At 48.2% G+C, this 27,451-nt stretch overlaps 1 protein-coding gene across 13 annotated transcripts in view; it reads left to right on the top strand.

Annotated features, from left to right (window-relative positions):
• The window catches only part of heph (polypyrimidine tract-binding protein 1 heph), a 492,203-nt gene that overhangs the window by 207,237 nt on the left and 257,515 nt on the right, over positions 1-27,451 (top strand). For 4 of the 13 annotated variants that reach the window (XM_033471502.2, XM_033471506.2, XM_033471504.2 and 1 more), the window contains exon 1: positions 23,541-23,781. The exons of the other annotated variants lie outside the window; for them this stretch is intronic. In XM_033471502.2, coding sequence (XP_033327393.2) covers positions 23,710-23,781 — 72 coding nt within the window. In that variant the 5' untranslated portion in view covers positions 23,541-23,709. Of the gene's footprint in view, positions 1-23,540; positions 23,782-27,451 lie in introns of those variants that run through there. 13 annotated transcript variants of the gene reach the window in all.

Genomic DNA, 27,451 nt, shown 5'->3' on the forward strand with positions numbered 1-27,451 from the left:
TATTACGTTTCTTTTTTTTCCTGACAACTTCGAAGGTAAATTTTAAAATAAAAAATAGAACCATTAAAGGAGAGCTTGAAAATTTCTTGTAAAATTTTCAACCGACGTCGTTCATATTTTCACTGTAGCTTTATGGGGTTCTAGAAGTGGCCGTTGACATGTCGCCGAATTATTTGGTAATCGTTCGAAAAAAATATCCGGGTCGCTTTTCTCGACGCTTTGGCTGCTTGTTTCTTAGGAATGATGGCGGAAGGTCGCAGGAATATTTGTGGCACTCGTCATGGGAATGGAAAGCGGTTTCGTTTCGACGACTGAACAACGGGGCCGATGAAATTTTCGGCGGAGCTGACGGGCAACATGGCCAACTAAGTTTGCGCACGGGTTGCGCGGCACGGATTAATTCGGCTCGCCGTAGTGTTTTTCCGGGGCCGAAAGACGTCCCGGGGCTATGCTACTTTCGCCACTGTTATAGACACCGATACGCGAAATTTCAACGGGGTTGGAGGGGGGTGGGGCGAATTACCGGGCGTTCACCGTTAAAAACTGCACGCGCATAATTTGATCCGGCATGGAAAACGGCCGCGACTCGGTCGACCCCCGCAGAAATTGAATACCCGGCCCCGTCAATGTGGAGTTTAATATGAATTTTATAATCAACGTGCTTTAGTCTCGCGGGCTCCGTATTATGCGCGAGTGAAATTGCGAAAAATACCCGGGCTTTTAATAACATGCCGCGTTTAATCATTTTCGCATCTCGAATCCGGCGATATTCAGCCTGTCCTCCAACATTTAATCATCTCAATCGCGTTCGCGCGTGTTCCATCGGTTTCCCGCTACCTCCAATTTCCCAGCACTCCTTGCGACTTTCTACTCTCGCCCCTCCCCATTCCATATCGATGCCGAACAAAATATTGGCACGCTCGGCTTGCGTTTTATCACCGAAAACTCTGCCAAAAACGAAAATCCTCTCGGTTATGCCGCGGACTAATTTCGAACCCTGATCGTTCCAGGTGACTCTTAGAATTTGTGACTCGCGAATTTTCTCTACTTACAGAAAAAAATAGGCGAAGCAAAGAATAATAAAAGAATTAAATGAAACTAAAAATATTCGAATGTTAATCGCAACTTACTGAAATTATTTGAAATTGAGAAACATGATCGCACTTGCCTCCCACATCTTGCAATCGATGCGGTCGATTTTTATTACTCGAAAAGATCCACTGTCCAGTTATTTTTGTGGTCCGCAAATTTTTCACCGCAAGCTTCGTACGTAGACGAATCGCGTGGATACCTTTTTTTCCGGTGGAAAACAAAACCCGATCCTGATACGAAATTCGCCAGACGACAAAGGAGTTGGCTGCCGAGGTCCTCTCGCTCCTTCTCGCCCCATAAATTTAATCGGCTTCCGGTTTATCGACTTCAGTCTTCGATCAAGCCTCCAATCTCTTTCTCTCTCAATTTCTCCCCTGTCCCGGGCCGCATCCATGGAAAAAGCCTGTTTTCCTTCGATATATTCTGCATTCCACGGTGTGCCTGCCCGGGCATCGAATGACGAATTTTCGGTGTCGCCCCCGGTTCTACCGTGCGAGCGCAATAAAAAACCAGGGAACCGTGTCAACGTCGTTCTGCCTGTTCCGACGGAGGGTCAGGAGTCGTGACCGACCGGCGAGAGGGAAAAAAAAAAAGAAAGAAATCGATTGCGTCTCGGGCGAGCATTCCCGTTCCGAAATCAGCGCGTCCCCGTGTCTCGAAGCTGCGAGTTAGGGGACTTCATTACCAGCTGCGAATTCTGTGCATACCGCTACCGAGTGATATTTCCTGGAAGCAAAAGAAGAATGCGACGCGATACTAAATCACGACGACGAGGAATTCGGTGTATTTAATATCGTAACGCTTGATGCGCTCGCGACGCCACTGTCCGCCGGGAACTGCAGCCGACAAAAGCCATGGGGCTCCAGGAATTAAGTTTCCGATCTTACCTATCAAAATCTCTCTCTCTCTCTCTCTCTCTCTCTCTCTCTCTCTCTGTCTATCTCTATCTCTATCTCTCTTTCTCTGTCGAAGATTGCGCGGTCGTTTTCTTCTGTGGCAATCGCGAATATTTCCACGGTTGAATCATTGAGGCGACGATTCCTTATCGAGGCAATTCTTGCTGCATAAAATGAACGAAGACCTAGCCTGCGCCCTCTTGGGATCAGGAGCTTATTATAGTACTCTTAGAGAATTTAGAGAGATAAGGAGAAGTGCAATCAGCTTGAAGTTTAATGACATCTAAGCTAATTGGACTTAATTTAATCGGACTTGACTACAATGTTCGAAGGGATTCAACTTCAGTGTGCTATGATCTACTTCAACAACTTAAACGGGGTATGGTTCAAAGAAGATCTGAGACAAATAAAATCTTAGTCAAACAAGGTCTGCACCAGATAAAATCTGAATCAAGCGTGGTCTGAATCAAGCTACGTCCAATTCAGACATAACCCGACATGACCTGATATAATCTTGACATAACCTCGACATAAACTGAATCAAACAACGCCTGAATCAAATAACATCTGAATTAACCATGATTAAATTAGACACCTTTATCAAACAAGGTCTGAATCAACCTACGTCCAATTCATACTCCGTCAAACTTAAATCCTGATTTATTTTCCATTAGGATTACCGCTGATAAAATTAAGCACACTTTTTTAAGTATACTCAGGCCTGTTGAAGTCAGTTTTACCTAACTTATCCTCCATTAAACTTCATCCTGATTATGTCAGACCTGCCTGAGATAGTCTGATCTTGATCAGAATTCTCCAATGAGTCGGGTCGACCCAAGATTCGGCATTGCCACGTCTTCATTGTTGCTGCAAATTACGCTCCCCCATAGCCTGCTGTAAGTGTCGCAAAACGAGTAATAGTGATTTGAAGCGTCCGTCGGCCCCGATAAGATTTTAAGAAACCCCGTGCCAAGAAATTCCGGTTTCGTTAATTGCGCGATCGAACGATTCATTCTGTCCGGTAATTGATTCTTTTCCCAGACGGGGTATCGAGCGGCCCTCGAAGCGACGAATCAATTTCGCTGCTGACGCGTTCCTTAACCTCACGAAAATTAAGCAAACTGCCGCACGCGTTTGCTCGTCCTCCATTAATCTTAGTCGGCGTTCGTCCGCTCTCTCTCTCTCTCTCTCTCTCTCGGTCCCTCCTGCCGCGTTTATTTGGTCACTGTTTACGAATTCCTTAAACGCTCGCTGTCTCGGGATGGCTGATGGTCGACGATCCTCGTTACCTCTTCAAAGCGCGACGCGATTGTGAGCGAGGATCTGCTCGACTAGAGCCGGAGCTTCCACGAATCCAGGGACGTATTCTTTATCCTCATCCGTTCCTGGTGTCAATTTCAACTTACAATAGTGACACATTTATTCGAACATTTATTTTTACAATATTCTGGTATCTAAACGTTCTATTACTTAATCATCGAACTTGAACGAAATTTTTAGATAATTGAATGTTTTGGTGTCAGAATATTAGAAAAATAAACCTTCAGATAAGAGAGACTCTACCGTATTTTCAATTTTTAGGGTAAAGTGGAGCCTCTGTTACCTGAACGTTTATTTTTGTATCATTCTAATACTAAAACGTTCTATTATCTAAAAATTTCATTCAAGTTCTTTATTAGGTGATAATATATCTAAATAATACAATGATTAAATAATAGAACGTTTACAATGTCGGAATATCGTAAAAATAAGCATTTTGATAGGGGAGTCTCTACTGTATATTATTCTGCTATTTTTCGGAAAATTCGTCCTAGACTTTGTGATTTCTACTTTCTTTCCGATTAAGTTAAACCCTTTATTTCCACCGAATAATTACAAAAATATCGAAAATATTGTCGTAGAATTATTACATCGGCGTTCAACTGTGCAAACGATCTTGCGAGGCAGTCAGCACCGAAATCTATTTGCCCGACTGCTACAAATCACCAGTTTTCGATCCTCGCTAATCCTTTGGACCTACCCCAGGCTGGCCGAGGAAAGGGATTCCCCTTTCGAATTTTCTTTCTTGTTATGGATTCTCTGCAGACCTCTAACTCTTCCCACTGGATTACCTCTCTTGGCCGTTCTCCTGCACGCTCCCTTCTTGACGTTTGCGGGTGAAAAGTGGGACAACTGTGCTCCAGAAATCCGGCGTCTTTTGGCTCCGATTTTCGGTAGAAAATCCCGGGATGTGTGCACGTTATTTTTATGATGGTTTGAGCGGTATTTCTGATAGCATTCGTAAGTCTTTTCGAAAAAGAAAAAAATGGTTTCGAAGTTTGACGAAAGTCGGCTCAGGGCAAGTTAGACGAAACCTAGACTGCGTTAAATTAGGCAACGTTGGCGAAGTTAGATACAGATTACTTAGGTTCAGGCGAGTATTGATTAAATTAGATTCAGGCAAATATTGGTCAAATTAACTGGAGACTAGTGCCGGCAAAATTGAACGCAGTTTCCTGTAGCTTGAATCAAGCACAGGTTCGTGTGTCTTAAATTAAACACAGGTTCGCGTGGCTTAAATGAAACACAGGTTTCTGCGGCTTAAATGAAACACAGGTTAGTATCAACGAAGTTAAACGCAGGTTGGCGTCGCCGAGATTAAACGCGCGTTGGTCTCGATTAATTGAGACGCAGGTTATCCGCGATTAAATAAGTCCCGGGTTAGACCCGAACTAGTTAGACCGCGTACCTTTTCGCTTCACCTTTGAATTGGGTCAAGCCAGAGAAATGTTCGTGGCAGCCGGAACTTGCGAATCTGGACGCGGCAGAAACAAAAGCGAGCTTTTACTTTCGCGGAAGGTAGGTCCTGGCTGGCAGCAGCTTGGTCAAGTGGCAGCCGGGGCTGGCGGGAACGTCGGGGGAGAGCTCAGCGAAGGTGTAATCGGTCTGCTGGGAGCCCGGTTGACGATGGAAATCGCGCGAGGCCCGGAGAAAACGGCGGCCAACCGCTCGGAAAACGAGGAGTCGGTCAGGCCAATCGAGCATTCGATACGGCCACGGCCATGCACACGTGCACACGGGTTCCCGAGCAGGCCGATTCCCATCGGAGATACCGCGACCGGCCGCAGCCAACCCGGTGACGGGCTTTAAATAAATAAAGACCGGGTCCGAGAAGGGTGAGAGTCGGGAAAGACGGAGGGGTTGCTTTGCCGGAGGACGAATGGCAAATCGAGGGGGAGAGAGCCGCGGAGAGGGAGTCGCATCCTGGGAGCCATGCATCAAGCCCTATTACCCACGGCAACCTAACTGCCGCTTGCTAGACGTAACTGAAATCCAGGGGAATCTGCTCACCTTGTCCTCCGAGGGGTTCACGGGTCGATGATTTTCGGGGTTCGTTTCTATGCCGAACGGATCCCACTTGGATCGAACGCCTTATCAGTTTTCTAGCTTCTTCATCGTCTGAAGTGGACTCCTGATAGACTACGATCTGGCTCCGACTATGTCTGTCAAGTGGATCAGGTCCTCCTGGACCAGAGGACACTTTGTTTCCGTTTTTAACCCTCAGCCGGACTACCAATTACAGGCAGTTATTGTTCCAGTAAATATTGCACGTTTTTAAATTGGTTAGTGCAAGTCAATTTACGTTGAATCATTGCAGACACTGAGTTAACGTGTTAATGATGACCTGATAAGGGACTAGGAAATTTTTTAAATGATTACAAATTATTGTAGGAACAATGATTTCATTAAAGTTGCGCGGAGCCGCCGTGGTCACCATAATCCTGTTAAGGGTTAAAACTAAAGAAAAGGGTTTCTATCGACTTATTAGGGGATTCTAGCTACTTATAGTCTAAAGATCAAAAGGCGAAGTCTTTGAATTTTTTAATGTACAGTAATGTCTCCCTTACTGACGCTCAAATTGACCATTGAAATGGTTAATTTGGGATGAGGAGATATAATTATTCGAGCCTTGCGGCTCGTTTTTATAATTATGGACAATTTATAACTTTAAAAATAAACCGCAAGGCTCGAATAATCGTATCTCCTTTTCCCAAATTGTCCATTTTTGTGGTCAATCCGGGCGTCAATCAGAAAGACCTTACTGTACATCGTTCTTATTTTTTAAACGTTTTCGGCACACTGCAAGTTGGATCGAGCCCCGATGTGTCAGACTCTGCTTTCAGCACGAGCTCGGGAATGGTCCCCAAGTAAGAACGCAACAGTATGACCGCGGCATCATCGATATTGTCGGCGTTGGGCTCCGTGAATGCCTGTCATCGGCGTGGAATTGTGTAACAGCGATTTGTCCGCGTTTAGCGGCGTCGTTATCGTGGCATCGGCCGTGCATAATTCTGTTTGAACGAATCATTATTGCGGTCATCCATATATACGTGCCGGTAAATCCATTTACAGTCCAGCTGTCGATTGTTCCACGCGCTAAATTACGAAGGATGATTGATGTCGAGCCCGCGCGACCCATCGGCCGGCGAAAGATAAGCCGAAATAAAACGCGGCCGAATCGAGCCGGGCGAATCAACGGCCGTGATTTACCCGCCAATTGAAAAGTCAATCACGCGGCGCCGGTGCCCGAGATAATTAATATATATCTTTCGCATCGTATACGAAAAGTCTGGCAGAAAAAGAAGGATCGAGCCGAACGAACCCGTCCGTCGCCGGTCATCACGCGACCGCCGCTCTACGTGCCCCGGGTTGTCGCCCTTCGTTCCAGCGAAGATTTCTTCGCGATTCCTGCGCGATCGCTATCGTCCGGGCTCACGCGAGCCACGGCGAAACTCGAAATCCTGATTCCTGGCCACTACACCTACCTGGCCGACGAAAGATCACGGCCCGGGGAACCGTGACGACGTCGGAGGGGGAAAAAAGTTTCACGGAAACGCGATAAAAACGAGCCAGCAATTCCGTCGCCCGATGATGGATGGATCGGCAGGGCGCGCGCGCGCCGCTGAATTGAGCCCTCGTTTGGCATTGTTAATTCCTTACGTGCGCCGCGATAAAGCGCTTCGCGGGTCCGATGTCTGGTGATTTGTCAAACGGAACGAAAAAACTGATTAACTGTCCGCGGAAATAATTAGGGATGTGTGCGGCGGGACCCGTTTCTTCGAACAACAAACGGTGACCGGATTGCGTGATTTCGGCCCGACATTGTCCGCCGGCTGTGTTGGCTGATCGTTCCCCCCGCCCTCGTGTCAAACGGAACTTGCCTGTGTGTGTGGTTTTTTTAAATTAGTATACCTCTGTGAAATTGGAAAAGTTACACTGAGGCAACTATCGGCGAAGCAAACAACTGTGAAGCAACGTCAAAGTATCTGCCACCAAAGGGCCGTTAAAGTGCCCGAACTAAACTGACTGACGTACTGCCCAACGGTACAGGGTTACCTACATCCTGGTGCCTAATAGCCTGACCTTAGAACACCGGACAATACAGAGAGCAATAGTACACGTGGCTTAATGTCGAGGTACAGTGCAATTTCTTTCATATTGTGCCTCGGCTTCGAAACGAAAATGAGCAACTTGGGAAGAGGGAATGCGATTGTTCGAGCCTTACAACTCGCTTTTATAGTTGTTGATAATCGGCGACTATAAAAACGAGCCTCTTCCCAAATTGTCCATTTTCGTTTCCAGGCAGAGGGACAACGCGAGAGAAATTATTTAGAGGATCTAGCACGAACGAACCTAAGTCTGAATCAACGGACATCACAGACTTTGGCCCAGAAGACAGTTCCAATCTACGTAATATTGCCCCTGGACCTATTTCTATCTAAAACGAAGACCCGGGCACCAACGGATTCGAGTCAGCGTGAATTATGACAAGGTGGAAGAAATTCTAAGAAATGGAGTGGATGGCGGGAAGTGGAAGTTCCAGGAGGACATTTCGATCCCCCGATTTCCTAGATCCTATTTAGCCGCGGCAGTTCGCCGCCCGCTGCCAACTCGAAGTTAATCCTTAACGTATGTCGCGATTTCGCGATCTGCATACTGCTTACCCCGGAGTAATTTCTCCGGGACTTAGGGTCGATTCTCAGGAGCAATGTGGGGCGTTCTGAGAGCGGCCGGATGTGGAGGGGTGGGGGGAAAGGGATGATGCTACAGCCGCCGTACGAAATGGTTTGCCCAACGTATTAAGTCGTCGGCAAGGCGGGATTAACGATCTTGCCGGCGCGGCGTCTCGCGATTTCGTTTGCGTTTCGCCGCGCGGAACGCACCGGTGCTCGGCGCTAATTCGACCGTGCGCTTTATTAGGTTCTTATTAAGTCCGCCGGAATTCGCTTCGGCTTGCGTGGATTCCTGTTTACCTTCCCGACCGTCCGTCCCGGATTATTAAAACCGCCGGGAATAATTTCGTTCGCGCGATTTTCGAAAAACCGTCCCGCCGGCCTTCGACGCGTCCCGCTCGCGCGCGCGGACCGGTCATTCATTTCTCTGTAAAACACTCGCCTCTTTCGTCGCATTGTTCCGCTTTACTTAGAATCGCCTGTTAATTTCTGTTCCAGGTAAGATTTCTGGCCTCTTTGACTGCGTTCTCTTTGGCACGGCAGCGATTCGGTAAGTTAATTAAACTCCCCTCGAAGCCGCTGCTTTCAGCCCCCCCTCCTTCACGGCACCATAATGGAAAAAACAAACGAAATCTGGCCGCCTGCGAGCGATACAGTTTCCTCTTCGAGGGAACGCGTCGAAATCGTGCCGATGTCCTTATCGCGGCCTTTATCGTGGCACCGCACAAGGTTCGCGCGCGGTCCGATCTCTTTAAGTATTCATACACTTTCGGTTTCGTCGGGCGAGGACGCCAGGACACTGCTGAAAACGTAACATCCGAGTCGAGCGTCCTCGTAGTTTTCTATTTCACTGTAATTAGAGACCAGTGTAATCTCGAGGAGCTGCGACGCCTGTAATTATTTCATTTCCCACTGCTGCATTTTACAGTAATTAACGGGGACGTGCTCCACCGATCAAGACGCACTACATAGTAATGCGCGAACGTTATATCAATTCCACCTCACTTTCGCTACCGCTTTCCAAAACTGACTTTGATGTCTCGCTTCCGCCGAACGCGGCGCAAAATTCACTCGGCAGCGAGGCAATTAGTGTCGTTGGCCGTTTTAAATCTCTCTGGTATCAACATTGTAGTCCGCTGTTTCGACGACGCCGCGTTGCATCCAGCCAGACCCAGAAAATACCTGGTCTGATCTGATCTAACGAGTAGTAGCACGCAAGTACCTGGTCCGATATAATCAGGAGCTGCAAAGATCTCGTCTGATCTAATGAGAAGTAGCAAAGACCTAGTCTGATCTAATAATGAGTAACAAGGATCTAGACAGGCTTAGAGCTGACTTACCACAGACATAGTTCCAGTTTAGCATAGGCTTAGCAAGGTTACTCCGAGCTCGCAGCGAGTCGCCTAACTAAATCAAGCTAAGACTTAACTATGATCAGGCCCAGAAACCAGGCCCAGCTTGTACTCGGACAGAAACGTCAGCATCCAGAAGTTGAACATCAAAGTTGCAATTCTCCAGCGTCCTTAATCATCGTTTAAGCACGTTAAGGACGGTGTACACCCTTCGGCCGTTACGCTACGACAAAACGGTCCTTTTCTACAAAAACTGCGTCCCGTGGCTCGTTATTCATTCATCCAATCATCGACTCTTCGGGTAATCAGGTTACCACTTTCGAGGGAGCCAGTTGTTCGAGCGTCCTCGACTCAGTCGAGGGTGAATCGGTTCATTGTGCAATCGATCCTGATCAACGGCGACCGTTTCTGAACAATCAGTTCTGAAGAACCCATCGAAGGTCCTTCGGCTGCGCGAGTTTTCTGTCGTTTTTGTTCCCGCTCCGAGATCGACGTGATCACGCTTGAATCCCTGGTTTTCCTTTCTCTCTATCGCGTTGCGTCCCTTGGACGTCCCTCGGATGCGTGCTCCGTTCTATACGGTTTCTCGATTGCTCCATTAGGAATTGTGGATAGGGCGGAGGAGAGCCGATTGTCTCTTCTACGAGGAAAACTGGCATACGCTCGCTGCGATATATGTTCATTTCAGCAAGAATTTTTGTTTAACTCGATGGTGGGAGACTGAGTTCAAAACTCCTTGGAGGACTCCTTGGACCACTAGGATTGTTGATTTTACTGGGATATTTTTAATTATTTGGACTTTGACTCCTTGGACTCACTGCTAACTTAATCTGGATTCCCTAGACCCCTGGGATGTATCTTTAAATTAACTTAGCTTCCTTAGACTACATGGACCAACTGTAAACTTATCGTGGACCTCCTGGACCGATTTGGATTCACTTTGGTTCAGTTGGACCTACTTGTACCCACTTGTTGGATCCACCTGGGTTCAATTGAACTCAATTTGAATTAGATTTCTAGTCCACCAACCATCGTCAGCCCAGATTTGAACGCAGCAGGAACCGGTCCATGTCCAGTTCCATCTCAATTTGGTCACCGCAGACGAAATCTGCTCCTATCAAGAGACTCAGCCATCCGGCCACGTTCTAAATCCATTTCAGCCCTTACAAATCCAACCAAATAGCTGTCGATCGAACCGATCATGGCACCGCCTGATAAGCCTAATCACAGGCGACCTGGCCAAGGTCCTCGTTAAAGAGAGAAAGCTCTCGGCGCAAGCGAGAATAAGACTCGCGAAAGAGGTGAAGCCGAACGAAACAGAAACAGGGTTAGTAAAGACACGATCCCCCAACACGGTGGCCGTCGGTGGAGGGGTGCGTGGGTGGCGATGACGGGGCAGGGGGCCTCGCGAGGAAGCGGGAGCAGGCGGCGGCGACGGTGGCGGCAGAGGCAGCGGTAGAGCTTTGGGTGTCCCTGGAGCGCGCAGACTCGACGCGGCTCGTGCAGATTCGCGACTCGTCGGCCGATTCTCGCTCCGGATTGGCGATGGACGCGTCGCCGGGGTGTGAGGAGCAGGGGGTAGCGTTTGAAAGCCGCGTATACGCCGCGACACGACCCGGCTGCGGCGACGGTGGCGGTGGAGGCCTACGCGGGCGCCGCGAGAGAGACGCTCCTCAGTTGTGTCAAGCTGGGCGATCGAGTAGGACGCTCTTTAATCGTTCCCACCTCCGAGTTACTCTCTCACGTACACACACACACACACTCTCTCCGCCTCTTTCTCTCTCTCTCTCTCACTCTCTCTCTCACTCTCTCTCTCACACCCACCCACACGTACACGCACACAGACAACCACACACACAATCTCCTTCTCTCTTTCCAGTCCTGTCTTGGGGTCTTCCGCGAGCCACTTCACACAGTACCGGCACACACGTGCACACAGACACACACGCGGCGCTCTCTCGCTCTCTTCCTCTCTCTCTTTCTTTCTCTCTATCTCTCTTGGCTCTTTCTCTCTACCTTCCTCTGTCTCTCTATCTCTCTCTTCTATCTCTTTCTCTCTCTTTCTCTGTTATTCTCCACCCCTTCTCCGTTTTCTTCAGTATTCTTTTGTGTCCCTCTATACTGTCGTCTCGCCGGTATCCGGACACACCAGAGAGCCGTCGATCGCCCGTAGTCCAATTCCGCCACTCTCTCTGTTTACCTGTACCCGTTCCGCGTCGGTGGTGGGCCCCACACGCGCGCGTGCTACTACTACTGCTACTGCTACCCGCCTCGCAATCCACCCTCACAGACTGCTTCGGTGGCGATAGAGATAGTCCGTGGCAAGTGGAGAGACCCGTGGTTCTCCGCCGATGGAGAGACCGTGAACGCTGCTCCGTCGCCGACCCGGAGAGAGAGAGAGAGAGAAAACGAAAGAAAGATAGAAAGAACACGCAACACAGCCGGGCCAGCACACGTGTGTGACAACAACACCTGTGTGTCTGTGCGCGACCACCCGCGCTCGCTTTCCGGAAGCCCGAGGAGAGACACTCTCCCGGAGAGTCGAACCGAATACCAGCACCAGCGGCAGCCAGCATCGTCTCTCTCTCTCTATCGCTCTCTCTCTATGCATGCACAACAGCTGGGCTGCTCTCTCTGATCACAGTCTCATTGTCCTCCTCCTGTCCGACCGTGTGTGTGTGTCTGTGTGTGTCGAACGCGCGAGCCTCTGTCCTCGCGAGCAGTGAGAGGGAACCAGTCGGCCGGCTGTCACCGGAGAGCTTTGTTACCCTGAACTCGGACGGGTTCAAGGTCATCCTCGTCGTCGTCGTCGTCGTCGTCGCCGTCATCGTCGTCGTCGTCGTCGTTGTCGTCGTCTTCGTCGTCGTCGTTGTCGTCGTTGTGCTACGCTGTGCGAGAAGGCCGTTGATAAAGTTGTATCAAGAGAAAGAGAGAGAGAGTGAGAGAGGGAAGGAGGGAGAGAGGAAGAAAGAGGAAAATAGAGAGGGAAAGGAAGAAGAGAGAGGGTATATAGAGCAGGAGGATCTTAAAGCTGATCGCCGGAGAGTGGTGGAAGGAGAAGTGGAGGGAAGACGCGAGGCCGATCCGAGGGTCCCAGAGATTTATATTTTTGTCGCGCGGCGGGCCGCGTCCTCGTCGGGGCTGAGAGAGAAAGAGAGAAAGAGAGCTGTCGTTCGCGGTCGTTCGGACGTTAGACCCCGAAGAGGGTACGCGATCGTAGATCCTAGAGATCGAAGAACCTAGAGATCGAAGATCCCAGTGACCGAAAATTCTGGGTGGAAGATCCTAGGTGTCGAAGGCGATCCGCCGGTCGTCCCCTCGATAAAATCCCCCTCCCCCAACCCCCAATTATATATTTAAAATCTCGCGCGTAAGTATTAGGATCGTAGAGAATCTCGTTCGTAAGTATATAAGCAAACAGAGAAGGTCGCGCGTGAATCATGAGCGACTGATCGAACTAAAGAGAATCGCGTCAAGACAATCAAGCACAGTAGTAGGGTTGGTCGAGGAGAGAAAGCGAGAGAGAACGAGAGTGAGAGAAAGAGAGATAGAAAGAGAGAGAGAGAAAGTGAGAGTGAAAGAAATCCCCTCCCGAGGTGAGAAATCAATCAATCAATCGAGCGAATTAATCGGGAATAAGAGAATCAAGTTTCGTGTCTTCATGTGATCTACAGCCTCTGTACCGAATCTTACGTGTGTACACAGTCTATACCTAACATAGATATATATATGTACATATACCTCTACAAACACACATATATATATAAATCTATATATATATTTAAATATATACATATATATTTACATACGACATATTATATATATTTACACTTCTATACATAACATTTATATGTATACACCCCTCGCACATATCCGATCGACGGGCTACGATCCACGCTGCACGATCGAGCGTTTATCCTGGCCCGTTTAGGATCGTCTCTTCCCCGTTCAGCCCCCCGACCAGTGGGGCGTTCTCTTGTCAATCTTCGTGACAATCATTTTCAGCTAGCTCTCGGTAGCGTATTTCGACCTAGGGAATTTTTCTCGCGTTCCGACGTTTCTAAGGAGGATTAACAGAGGAGGGATATTAAAGGAGCAAGATAAACGAAAAATAAAAAAAACAAGTAATATCACGTAACGTAACCTACGACGTTTCAATTAACGTACGAGCGAGCGAGCGAGCGAGCGAGCGTCTTCGCCACTCTACAACCCCCCGCCCCCCCTCCAGCGAGCGCTGTCCCACCCCCGAAAAAAAGGCATCTCGACACGCACTTACACGCGTCGCGTTACACCACCACCAACCCTTCTCGCACCTTTTGCACTCGGCCCCTCTGTTTGTAACGCGCAGCATCTCGCCAACCCGGCTCCTCTTATTCGCTCACATACTGACAATCATCACTTTGTACCGGCTCGGCGTGCACCGCGCTCGTTTAGGATTAAACTGTCTCCCCCCGCCCCCGCACTATCGCTGATCTTCGTGTGCGTGTGTATCGCGAAGGAGTCTCTCGCGTAAGAAGAGATTAGCCTAAGTCAGTTAAAAGTAACCGTCGATAGGACCGGGTGTATGTCTGTATATCGTAACCAGTAGCTAGAAAAGTAAGGTCGGTGAAAAAAAAGCCAAGCCCCCCGTCTATCGTCCGGACGACCAGCAACGGCGACACTCGACGGTAGCGAGCTGTTGGTAGCGGAACTCGGCAGGATCGGCCGAGCGTTCGACCTACCCGGCGGCCGACAGAGGACCAGAGAGTCCCGGGTGGCGGAAAACAAAAAGGGGGGGCGACAATCAGCCAAACTGTGGTGGCCACCGTGCGAGTCCGGCCGGCCGAGCAAGACGGAAGCACGCTATCAGGCGTCCTTGGAGCGTGGTTGGAGCGCGCAGGAACGCGCTAGGTTCCTCTGGAGCCTGCAGCAGTCGGTGGCCGCGACCGGCAGCCGCGGCGGCGGCAGCTTCTTCCTCCAACCGAGCAAGTCTTGGCTCGCGGACACCGTCGGCGCCGAGGGGCCACGTTCCTCCATCACCACGTATTTTCACTCGTACCCGTTCGTCCCGGGTGGTGCGGTGTCCCTGCCTCCGCCACTGCTGAACAGTATTAACAACGCGGCGGCAGCAGCGATCACCCCCGGCCTGGTCGGACACCTTTTCGGCGGTCAGCAAGCCTGCAGTCTCGCCTGTAGCTGCACCTGCACCAACATCGCCAACTGCAACCCCCACCACCACCAACATCACCATCATCAGCAACAGCAACAGCAACATCACCATCACCACCATCAGCAGCAACAGCATCATCATCGGCCCATCGGCGCTACGGTCCTCCTGCAACCGGTCGAGCACATCAAAGACACCATGGTGAGTCTTTATGTGTTCCCTAGTTATCTTCTACAAGTTATCTTTCGCCTAAGGAATCCTTTGAAAATGACGTTCTTGACCGGTCACAGAATTCTGATGAGTTTCTGTTGGAGGAGAATGAGGAATTCTGATGATTTAGCGGTGCCTTTAGTTCATTGATTGATGAGGATTGTATATTCGATCTAAGGATTCAAGCATGGTACAGTTAGTTTTGATAGCTATCGATGTCTTTTTGATAACAACTTCAAGACACTCTTCAAAAGCGACTTTATTGTCTTAGAGTCCTGATTGAAGTTTGACATTCATAATGAAGTTTGTACATTGAAGTTTGCGAGTCGGATAGGTACCCTACTGTCTTATCAAGATTTCAACCTTTATTCGATGCAAACACACGCTAACCTTTCTTATGGCATTCTGTAACGCCAGCAGCATCTGTCTGTTACCTCAGTGTCCTAGCAAGATTTCCAGCTTTACTTAATTTAGAAACAAGTCAGTCCTTTCAATGCGATACCCTAAAATGGTCAGCACGAGACAGAACCCTTACAGTAGGCTGATAAATTCTCTGATAAAATCTCAGCAAAGTTAGCCAGTGTAGCGGCCCCCCTAGATGCAGAAATCACGCCAGCGGGTCTCCATGTCAGTCTCCTTGCTAAACGCTCCCCCCCCCCCCATCTGTTTCGTCAACAGGTCGCGTAACTTTTTATCTCCGCGCGATTGTCTGAGAAAAGGGTGCCGCGTTGAAATTCCGCACGCAAGAATTAGTATCGACGCGGTCCCGCACGAAACGTGGCCCCGTCGCTATGGGGACAATATCTCACGGGAGGCTCCCGTTAATATCGGTTCGACTGTCGCATAAATTAGCGGTTCTTCTCGGCCATTTATCCGGAAGCTGCTCCAAGTGTGGAGCTTTTACGGTGTAATTGTCTCTCCGCGTCTGACCGGTCGCGAGCAGCAGGTGGCGGTGGTGGGAGTGTCGGTTGATTTAATATTCCATTTGACGATTGCTTATGCCCGCGTAATAACCCCGGGCGGCAAACTGCGAAACTTCGTCGATACTGAGAGAGAGAGAGAGAGAGAGAGAGGGGGGGGGGAGAAGCGAGGGAGAGAGAATCGTGTGCTAGTCGATGCGCGCCGGTCGTGTCGCGGATCGATTTGTCCGAAATAGCCTGGCCGTCGTTTCGACGACGTTTCCACGTCGCGGGGGTGGCGACGGGGGCGTCGGGCACGTTAGCCGGGCACGTTCCCGTGTCCCGTTTCTGGCGTTTTGCTCCCGCGCCGACGGGAAGAAGCGGGGACAAAGCTTCCGCGTAGAATCCCGGAGGTAACGACCTGTCTCGTAACGAGAGTTCCTCCGCTACGCAGCCCGTTTCCCGCTGGATGGATGCGCGCCGCTGTGAATCAGGAACAGATTTAGCTGCAACGAGCCACGATGAATCACTTCCAACGTTTGCCGTGTAAACAGGAGGGAGTTTCCTACCGAAACCGCCCGACCTTGGGTGTGAACCTTCCCCTTCCACTCGGCAACCGACGGACCCCTCTCTTTTTCACCGTCTCCTCCGCTCTGTCAGTGGCTTGTTTGCCAAGGTTTGCGGGCGAGCTAAGATGCTTTAAATCCTGCCGCGTCTACCTCCGCGTCCTCTTTAATCCCCGAACGATCGACAGGTGTCGAGAGAGATCTCCCGTTCACGGAGACTCGTCTGCCGATCGAGAATCCTGAACAAACTCGGGCTTTCCGCCCGATCGCGCGATCCCCTAGACCCCGAGCCGCCTCTGAACATCATTTTCTGCCCTTCTGCCGCGCCGGGGTATCCCGTTCAACCGGGAATTGCGTTAGGCACACCTGTCTTGCCACTCCGGCTCTCCGTGATGCTCCATTGCGTTATGCTAAATCCCTGACATCGCGTCCCGGTCGACTGCGAGGGGGCCTGTTTCGATCCGTTCAACCGGTTCCATTTCTGTGCCTTTCGTCTATTCGATCCTCGCGACCACGTATTTTGACGCAGTTGTGATGGCCGCTTCATCCTGGCGTCGCCAAATTCGGACTGGATAGAGCCCTGGATAGAGCCTAGACCCAAAGTAGTTGCTCCAGACGTTGATTTGATCTAAAGTGGTATCTCTATATACAAGTCTGACCCAAGTTGTGCCAGCTTCACTCTGTTAGCCCTAGGCGAAGACAAGAGCAAATTTGCTAGTCCTAACTATGAGTCGAACCCAAATTATTAGTCTCATCTACAGGCTTGGCCTAAATTTCAGACTCCAGACGCAGATTTGACCCAAAGTGATATCTCTATCTACAAGCCTGGCTCAAATCGCTGGTCCTAGCTATGCCAGCTTCACTCTGCTAGCCCTAGGCGAAGACCAGACCCAGTTTGCTAACCCTAACTAAGAGTCAAACCCAAATTGTTAGCCCTATGGCTTGGCCTAAATTTCGAACTCCAGCTGCAAGCTATCTTCATCTCGCTACCTCTAGTTAAAGTCCAGGCCTAACTCATTAGATCTAGCTATAACCTTAGCCTTATTTTCTAGCCCTACTTAAGGACATATATATGTTGCTTCTACCAAAATCCCGCATCCAACTAGCTAGCTCTACCTAAAGATCGCTTCTAAATTACCAACCTCGGTTTATGATCTACTTCGCAATCCAACAAGCATGATCTTCCAAACGAAGATACAACAGATCTCGTGTGAACCTAACCGCGTCGTGCCTAGCCATGGACGAGCACCGGCGTCGTTTTATCGAGCCGAAAGCGGCTCGTGAAGTCCCAAAGACGTTCTTCCGCCGGTATAAAACGGTCGATAAAATTCTGCGAGGTATCCACCGGTATCCATTAGCCCAAATGACGCGGAGAATAAAATACTATTCGCTATCTGCGTGTGTCTGTTGATTCGCCGCGTCTTTTCGCGACAAATAGTGGGCCGCGTCACGCTCGAGGAATTAGAGGGAGAACGATTGTTGGCTCTCGACAGGCTGCTTCAATGCGCCGTGGCCGACTAGATTTATACAGGCGACGAATTTAGGCGTTTCTCATGACGCTTTCGTCGACGAAGTTTCGCGCCGATTGATTCTCGTTCGGTGGTTTTATAAATGTTCCTTCCGAGAGATAATCACAGCTGCTTTTTTGGTCGCTAACTGCTGATCAGAGAGCGTGTGCAAAGAGGAAACGAGGAGGAAACGAGTGCAAAGATTGGACGGAGGTCTTTTTGTCAGCGTCGCTCGCTAACTACGCGTTTGCGTTCCGTCCGCGGAGGGAAGGTTGAATGCGATGGTTGCGCGCATCGCGCGAGAGAAGTAACAAGATAGTTGCGCAAGAAGCCACTTAATGCAGTTTACTTCTGTCCATTGTAAATTACGATCGATCCTTTTCAGAAGCGTGATACATCGCGACAGCGTTGTTCAGTCATCGCGAGGAAATAAATGCCTCCTTTCATTCCGCTCCCGGACCCCGGGGAACTTCGCTTTACCTGTCCGTTTTCTCGCGCCGTTTCTGCTTCAGAATTTCACGAGGATCCGAACGACCGGTTCGATGACTTAACGCGAGCACCACGCGAATTGCGAAATTCCATTGAAGACGACGAGCATGCACCGTTCGATCGAGTCCCGTTATAACGAGCAATTTTTTCAATTGTTTCTAACAACGTATTAACAAGTTCGAGCCTGTTCACCGGCTGTCCACGTTCCACGTGCGTTCGATCGTGCCGGGGAATTATGGGAAATCGCTTGAAAATCCTCGCGGCACAAAGTGCTAATGAGTTCGATAAATAACTTCACACGGCTGAAGTTGAAGTTATCATCCTACGTTGATAAATCGAATGCGTCGTGCCGCGACTTACAGATTTGAGTCATGCGGCGGCTAATACGTCCCCGGGCAGCTATTGCGCAGCCCTAACCGTATGGACCCCTAATTCCGTCGATTTATTAGCCTATTGATCGGCTTCGGTAAATACGTAAAACCCGCGACCCTGAATGCGACTCGTTGTGCCCGACAACTTATGCGCGCGAAAATTTCTCTCGCGTTGTCCATGAGCTTGGGAACGAAAATGGACAGCTTGGGATGAGAGGATACGATTGTTCGAGCCTCGCAGCTCGTTTTTATAATTGCCCATTATCAAAAACTATAAAAACGTGCCGCGAGACTCCAATAATCGTATCTCCTCTTCCCAAATTATCCACTTTTGTTTACAATTGAGGGACAATTGTGGAGAATTTACTCTACACCTAATTCGAACTCCCGACTAGAACCGTGTCGGATCAAGGCCTGCGTTCCAGTCAGAATCCACGGCGATGAATTCTTGAGCAGTTTTACCGAAAGTTCAAGAGGCGGCATCAGCGATACAGGAGGCGCGGTTGTTACCATATATTACGCCGAGTGGCTGTGCGCGCGGGCGTATCAATTTCGGTTGCCACGATACATTAAGGGTTGTCGTAATTTGCCCACATTTAGGAACAGTAATAGTCTGTTTATCGGTTTCGCCGCCTATAACAAGGTCGCCCTAATTCACCGACGAATATTTCCGTTCCGGTTTTCCGATACACCTTCACTCCCGGGCTCCAAGTTTACGAGCTCTCTCTCTCGGTCGGCGAGCCCGATGCACGGCCGAGCCGACACCCGGGTCGCCGCCGGCTCGATTCCACTCCCGAAGTGTCGATTTCAATTTTTACGAGTTCAAGAAACAACCCGGACGCTCGCGAAACTCTCGGATCTCCCGGTTTTGTCGTCGCCGAATTTGATCAGTCGACCATTTGTTTTTGCGGATGCTGGTCTTTTTTTTCGTCGATATTTAGAGGAAGCTGCTGCTCTAATATACGATTTTAGGACAGCGATATCTAAGCCTGATACAATTTTTTAATCTAAAGTTAAATTTAAATTATCAACAACTGTGGAAACCAGCTGCGAGGTTCGAGTAATCGTATCTCCTCTTCCCAAACTGTCCACTTTCGCTTCCAAGCTGAGGGACAATTCGGGAGAATTTACTGTAGTTGGATCTAGAATAGGCTGTCAGGTTTACGGTAATTTCTCTCACATTGTCTCACGACTTGGAAACAAAAATGGATAACTATCTTCTGGTGTAATACAGAATTCAGCAAGTAAACTTTCCTTGAAATAGTAGTTGCATGTGGAAATAGGATCTTCAAGTATATTCAACTCATAATACTCGTATGCAATTAATATCTCAAAAAAAAGTTTATTTACCATTCTGTATCGCACGAGAAGATACAAATATTTGTAGTCCATTTACTGCTTTAAAAATCTATTCTTTCCCAGCCCTGGTTGTTCGGCAACTATAAAAACGAGCTGCGTGGCTCGAGTAATCGTATCCCCTCTTCCTAAACTGTCCATTTTTGTGGACAATTTGAGCGTCAATTAGGGAGACTTTACTATACTCCGCACATTCCCCGACATGCTCCCGGTACTCCAGGTTGTTCCGGAGGACGCAGTTCTTTCGTGGAAATGAATTTTCACCGAATCCTCTTGGTAAAACTGGCGCGGCGCGAGTGTCCGACGTTTCCCAAAGCCCGCGCACGGAAGAATCGCTCCGACAAAGAATTACAAGGGTTCGATTCAATTAAGTAATTGTTACTCCTCTTCTTTGTGTTCCTCCCCTCTCAAAGGCTGTTCGTCCCGAGTTAGCAACACCTCGGGATAAAGTAATTGATAACATCGTTCCTCGAGTGTCCTGATTGCTCGTCCGGATTCGATTGAGAATTAATCGAGTGCACCGGAGTACGCTTTAACCGTGGACGTGACGGTAAATCGTAAGAATCGAGACGAGTCTCGCGATGATCGACCCCCCCTTCACCCTTCCCCTTCGAAGGGTGTGGAATGATTTACAGGGTTTCGCGGACAAAAGAAATTTAAGTCGATTTACATTAGGCCCCGTTGTGTAGTTCTCTCTGTCCTCTGCTTCAACCATTAGCCACCTGGAGGGTGGCAGTAATGCTGCTGTTGTTCTCCAAACACTGTCTTTGCTTCGACTTTAAAAACGGGGTGCCTGGAATGCGACGGAAAAATTGTTGCGGCCTCGTTGTTGTGTCTTGAATTTTAGGGTCTGTCGAATAGGTTAGAAGTTGTCGTAAACCGATGATAAAATTTTATAGTAAATTCTTCTTAATTGGAAACAAAAGCCCGGTAACAAAAATGAACAATTTGGGAAGTGATGTGATTATTCGAGCCTTACTCCTCGTTTTTATAGTTATCGATTGTCATAATAGATAATGATAAATAACCATTAACACTAGATTTACAGAGTACAGAAAAACAGCTGTTTCATATTGGTTCATAAAAGTAACAATAAAATATTTATTCTGATTTTTAACAAGTGTTGTATATAAATTGAATAAATAACTCATAAATGCATCTTTACGATATGAACAATCGGAAATTAAAAAATTAGCGATTCTGACAGGTTCCGTTAATCTAGTGTTAATAGATCGAAAATAATACAACGACGTCTTAAATTGCTTGCAATCTTTACACTGTTTTAAACAGTAATTTACCAAATTTTCCGATAAATGCATAAAACTTGCGTGTCCACTGACAACATAACCTAGACGTTGTAAACAAATTTAGTCGAAATAGTCTAACGCAGACCTAACTCTCTGGCCAACCGCTTAGCTACCACACTACCTACGAATCCCGACGCTCAAAAATTGTTCCCGTTTCTCGAGGCGCGCATTTTCGGACAGCTCGTCTCGGCGAATACACGGGCGACCAGCAATTAAGTGAAAGGATGACGCACAGAGGCTGGCCGGGCGATAGAAAGGGGCTGGAGCCCGTGATCGCTGAATGAAAGCGGTCATTAAAATAAATCTTTGGAACGTGGTGGCTTCGAGGAGTCGGTCAGTCGAGTCTCTGTACAGGCTTCCGCGGGCCTGCGGTATCATTTGAGAGCGGCGGCGAGGGACGTGGCCAGAAGGGGAGACGCATCAATTTCAGTTTGCTCGAGGAGAGAGCGTCACGACGATCGCAATTTCAATCCCCGCGAGTATTCGAGGGGTTAAAACGGGAGAAAAGAATCACGCGACCTAAATTCCCGGTGTAACAGCATTCCGGCGAAAGGAACTCGTCGCGTTACTTCCCAGTTTTCCATTCCTTTTGTTTCGACGGTGGAAAGCAGACGGAAAAGGGCGCGGGCGGCGAGGAGAAAGGAAACCGGAGCGACTGAGAGAGAGAGAGAGAGAGAGAGAGAGAGAGAGAGAGAGAGAGAGAGAGAGAGAGAGAGAGAGAGAGAGAGTGATAGCATAGAGAGATAGAGGGAGAGAGAGAAAGAGATATAAAGGGAGAAATAGAGAAAGAGTGAGAGAGAAAGGGTGAGAAAGGGAGAAATAGAGAAAGAGTGAGAGAGAGAGAAAGGGTGAGAAAGGGAGAAATAGAGAAAGAGTGAGAGAGAGAGAGAAAGGGAGGAATAGAGAAAGAGTGAGAGAGAGAGAGAGAGAAAGGGAGAAGTAAAGAAAGAGGGAGAGTGGCGTTCGCACACGCGTGCGAATCCTGTTTCTCTCCTTTTATTCGCGTCGCGAGCCTACTTTCGATCTCATTTTTGAGGATCGCCTTCCATCTTGCGTCCCGCCTCGAACCTTCAACAGCAATTCCCCCGGCTGGAGGCTGGTTCCCGAGACAGAGGGGGAGGCCGAAAGAAAAGGAAGGGGTGTAAATGGGGTGGTATAGTAATGCAGTATTGTGAAGACGTGCCTGGAGGCTCTCCCAGGGCTGAGATGTAGCTACGATATGCAGTTATGCGCGCGAGAGGAGGCGAAAGAAAAGGGTGGTTCGACAGCGATGGCGACAAACGAGCATAGAGTCTCTTGTCCTCGCCTAGAACCCAGCCGCGTGCACGCGTGAACGGTAATCTTTTCGCTCCATCGAATTCCGGGCGAGGGCCGCTGCTTCCTGTTTCCTCGCTGGTTCAGCTTTCGTACGCAGGATTTCGCGAGTTCTCGGATGATCTCCGATTAAAATCTGCTCCGCGTAATCCGCGGTTTTTAATGGAACGCGTACGTAAAGTCCATACTTTCGAACAATTAAAGCCGGACGCTGCACTCTCGGGCTCTCGGCCCAATTTCACAGAGATCCGATACTATCTCATTTAGCTCAATAAGACTTAACACGTTCGTTGTCCGGCGTCACGCGTTTCTGACGGCCACGATTTTCTATTTCGCGTAGAAAACGTCGAACGAATTCTGCGAACGTAATTGTTCAAAATTGTAACACGCTGCGTGATGTTTGGAGGATTTGTAGCTTCTCTTGGACCATATTTTTATCGTATTTTATAATCAAATACAATAAATGTATATTGTATTTAATAAATACAATGAATATGTATTGTATTTAATAATTACAATAAATACAATAAATATGTATCGTATTTAATAATTACAATAAATACGAGAAATATGTATTGTATTTAATAGTTACAATAAATACACTAAACATATGCATTGTATTTCATAATTACAATAAACACAGTAAATAATTTAATTTTTGGTAATAGCTAATTAATTTCATTCGATGGGGCATCATTCGACGAGACTCGAACCTGACTAAATAAAACTCGCTGTTCAAGAAGATCTTACTGAACGAGACGTAATTCGATGAAACCTAATTCATAAACATCTAACGTGAACAGACCTCGACGATCAACAACGAACCTTTCAATAAAATTTCGTATCTTAAATATTCGCAGGGTAATTGAACGCAGTTTTGTGTCGAAGTGAAGCGTACGCGGCACAAATATTTATGATGTTGCTGTAGGTCAGGGCTCCCGAAACACGTTCGAAGGTAAACAATTAGTCGTAACACTGTACGGAAGAGGGGGGGTCAATCGAGACGCACGCACTCGTCCAGCTGTTCGACCTTCTCGGTTCTTAGTCCTGGCTCGACCGTGATGAAGCCCAGCTGCCCCTCGTTTTCTGTCCTCGAATTTTTCTGCCTGAATCCCGTCTTCGCGTGCAACGGCTCCGCGTCCCCAGTTCTTGTTCCGCCGCGCGCGTGCCCGTCTCCACTCTAATAACAGTGTTGTGTATCGTGGCCGACATGATTTTCTACGATCTCGTGGAACCTATGCCCCTGGAGTTGCACCCAGTTCTCCCTTGCCCCGGCCAGAAGGTAAATACACGGAAATTCTGTGCTCTCGTCGCTGAACTGCGGATTCTTGTGCAACAGAAATCGTGTCTATAGTGTCTATATGATAGTTCTAAGAAACGTGTGCCTGATAACAGTTCATTTGAATAAGTTACGCATAATATAAAGGCACCCTCGAGCTCGTCCAATGTCAACGGTTTCGCATTGGACTCGGTTATCTTCGTTAAAAATGCATAAAATGCGCAGTCCGTTCGTTGCAAACGTCTGCTCATTTCTCGCTGTGATCAGAATTATTCTCGCTAGTGGATCGCAGATTTTTATGTAAAATAGAAATTCCCTCGGTTAATCGTAAGAAACGTTGCCCCGTTAAAAATGTCTTTCGTCTTGCGGACATTTGAATGAGTCACACGTCGATATAAACATATCCTCGAATTCCTCCAACGTCCTCGCGGTTTTGTATTTGACCTCGAGACGTTCTCGTCAAAAATGCATAAAATTCGCCGTCTGCTCGTCGTAAAATCCGATCTAGATTTCCTGCAGGCGCATAAACTCGATCTCGGATACTTCTGACTTATATAACACTCTAAAATATGATCTAATTTCTCAAATCGACGTGAAACCAAGTGTATTAGTACCGAATCGTAGAATTTCGTAGCACGTGCGTCATTTCGTAGAGCTGTTCTCCGAGGACTTTTCGTCTCCCAGAAAAATACAATCAAATCGTTTTTGTGCGTTGAGAATCCTGTCTGTCTATCCCAGGCCGGATTCAGGTATTGATGAGGAAAATGCAGGAAGGTGCGTCAGGTAAATTCCGTCCCAAGGCAGGTATCCGGCAGGTATTCCGCAATCGGCGAAAGACGCTGGAAACGGGCTAGGACGGGGTCGAGAATTTGCGGGACTCGCTGCAGCGACTTGAGGCCATCACCGGCGTTGTTCTCGGCCTGAAAGTGTACTCCAGCCATCCCCTTATGTGCCGTGCAGGCAAAGTAATGTCCCGGGTATCTATCGCGGGCATAGTAAATGCTGAAAGAGACCCCGGCCGCTCTACGTGCGCTCGGTTACTTATCTGAAAGTCGACGGCAGAGGGGTTGTATTCGCAGCGGGGGTAAGTGGTCGTGGCAGAAGCCGTGAGAAAGAGTCCCTTAGACCAGTGGTTCCCATTGGCAAAAGTGTCTTTGGCCGCCTTTCGCATTGGCACCGTTCCACGACCAACGTTGTTCGTGCTTCTACGCAGCTTCTACAAATTCGGATGACCGTGCGGACTTGGATAAATTTTTCTCGGATCTTGCATTAATCTGTTCTTATAGAGAAAAGTTTCCTCTTTACAGTGCCGTATCGAGCATCGATCTGCGATTTTTTACCGCGGTTTTATTGTTACCTCGAGTGAAAAGTGTGCTTTTGATGAGCGGTGTATTTACGTTCGAGGATATACTTCTCGTTCCAAGATCCATAAAATACTAACGGAACCTTGTAGCTCAATGTTCTTGGACTCCGTTCGAAAGAGGAGATTTCGATCTTTCAAATGAGCTCAACCGCATTGTTCTGCGATTCTGTTTCGAAGAGTTACAGTGGTTTAAACGTTGTTAACGTCTCGTCCAGCGCTTGCAGCTCCCAGATATTCAATATTCTATTACCGCTTCCATTCGAAGTGCCATAAAATGGCGAGAAAAAATCGTAGGCCAACGATCTTGGTCCCGTTCTAACGAGTAGACTTCAGGCTACAGATCCGCGTATGTTTTGTTCTCGAAGAAAATTTTCTTCATCTCCTTACAGACGTTCGAATTCGCCTCCTTTGACAGGAAATTGCAGCTCAACATTACGGTTCAAAATTACAACAGAAAATTGCAATTAAAAATTAATTGTTGAACACGTTCATATGTCACAGCAGGATTAACATTGTTCAGTTTAACTGGTTATTAGCCATCGGACTTTCGATCGGTTTCGATCACACAACGTTAGGTCCGGCCGGGTTAGGTTCGCGAACGAATCCTCTTCTGTCTTCATCAAGGGGACAGCTGTCTCTATTAGGTCACGAAAATTGCGTCAAACATAGTAGATTACACATTGTCGCGCCACTTCTGCGACCTAATGGCACACCGTTTTCCCATGAAACATTCAGCTGGCCGCGATTCCATCTATTCGGGACACGAATATTCAGAATAATGAGGATCGAACGAGTTTTTATGGGGTTGCGCGGGAACGGCTTCTTTGGGATTACCACGAAATTGATGGTTCCTCGCGATAGCGTCTCGCTGATTGCCAGCAGTAAGTTCTAATATTCCAGATGATGGCGCGCCATTGATAGATCGTCGCGTCGCCATAGAACCACCCCGTAACTTTTTTCTCTGTACACGGAAGATCGCGAAGTACGATCGTGGAGAAGTTGTAATTTAATAAACGTCGGTGGACCGATTCGGCGATAGCACCCTGTACGTTATTTTGACAGCGAAAAGGCGCGGACGACCGCGATGTTGACGCGGTAAAACGGGACACCGTGTGCATGGAATAATTCCGGGTTTCCCGGAAGTCCCGAAACCGCGCTCGATTCCGTTGTTGTTCCACGGATCCACCGTCGGGGAGTTTAATATCCCATCAAGGAAATGATTCCGTGACGAATATCGTCCCCCCTCTACCCCCCTCTCATCGATGGTCTCTCGCTCGGGTCGGCACTCGTCGATGAGAAATACGGCGATTTAGGGGAATTCGTCAGACGTGCAAGCCTGTCTGGATCTATTATCGGCGTCGGGGCGTAAGTTAGTGGCCGCGCGAGGGCTGCGAAAGGCTGACTTGTCCGGGGCCGGGGAGGGGGCAGGGAGGCCGGTTTGCACCGATGGTGTCTGGGGATAACGTAGCGGACGTATTAGGTAATTGTGGGGGCGAGTTCTGAGCCTCGAGGAGGAACGGGTGATTTATATTGCCGGCACGTGACGCCGGCTACGAATTATCGTTAGCCACCTTGCCCCGTTAGATCGTTGCAACCCTTACGTACGCTTCCTTTCCCTCGCACGTCACCGTCGTCGCTGCATTTAACGGCGCTGAATTTTTGCACCGTTCGCCGGCTCACGTTCGAACCTCCTCGTAATCCGAGCCGATTCAAAACCGGCGATAGAAAAGCGCGCCGAACGAGGCTACGCGATTTTTAGCACGATCCGCGGCGTGTGAATTTCAACGCTGGAGCTGCCAAGGGGATCGAAATTACTCGAGAGAAATTTGTTGCGATCGTTACGCATTTTTTGGAGATTTTATTTTTTTACGGTTTTTAGGTGCTTTTTTAAGTCAGACATTATTCGATTTACGATCAATTTTCGCTGATTAACAATAGATTTTTTAATTTACGATTATACATATCGTAAAGATGCATTTATGAGTTACTTATTCAATTTATATGTTACTTACGGAAAATGTTACAATAACGTTGGTTAAAAGTCGGAATAAAAGTCTTATTGTTACTTTTATAAACTAATATAAAACAGCTGCTTTTTGTGTCGACTTCGATGCAAATCTTTTTTGTACAGTTCTGTTTGCGTTTTTAAAGATATCCGTACAGTTTTTAATAAATCGCATAATTGTTTCTATGAAAAAAGACTCTAGTTTCTTTTTTAGAAAAAAATGGGATTTTCTTGAAAAGAAATATTTGTCTTGAAAAATTGTCCCTAATTGACGCCCAGATTTTACACAAGTATGAACAATTTGG

Source organism: Megalopta genalis, chromosome 5 (genome assembly GCF_051020955.1).
Source record: "Megalopta genalis isolate 19385.01 chromosome 5, iyMegGena1_principal, whole genome shotgun sequence".
Classification (NCBI taxonomy): domain Eukaryota; kingdom Metazoa; phylum Arthropoda; class Insecta; order Hymenoptera; family Halictidae; genus Megalopta; species Megalopta genalis.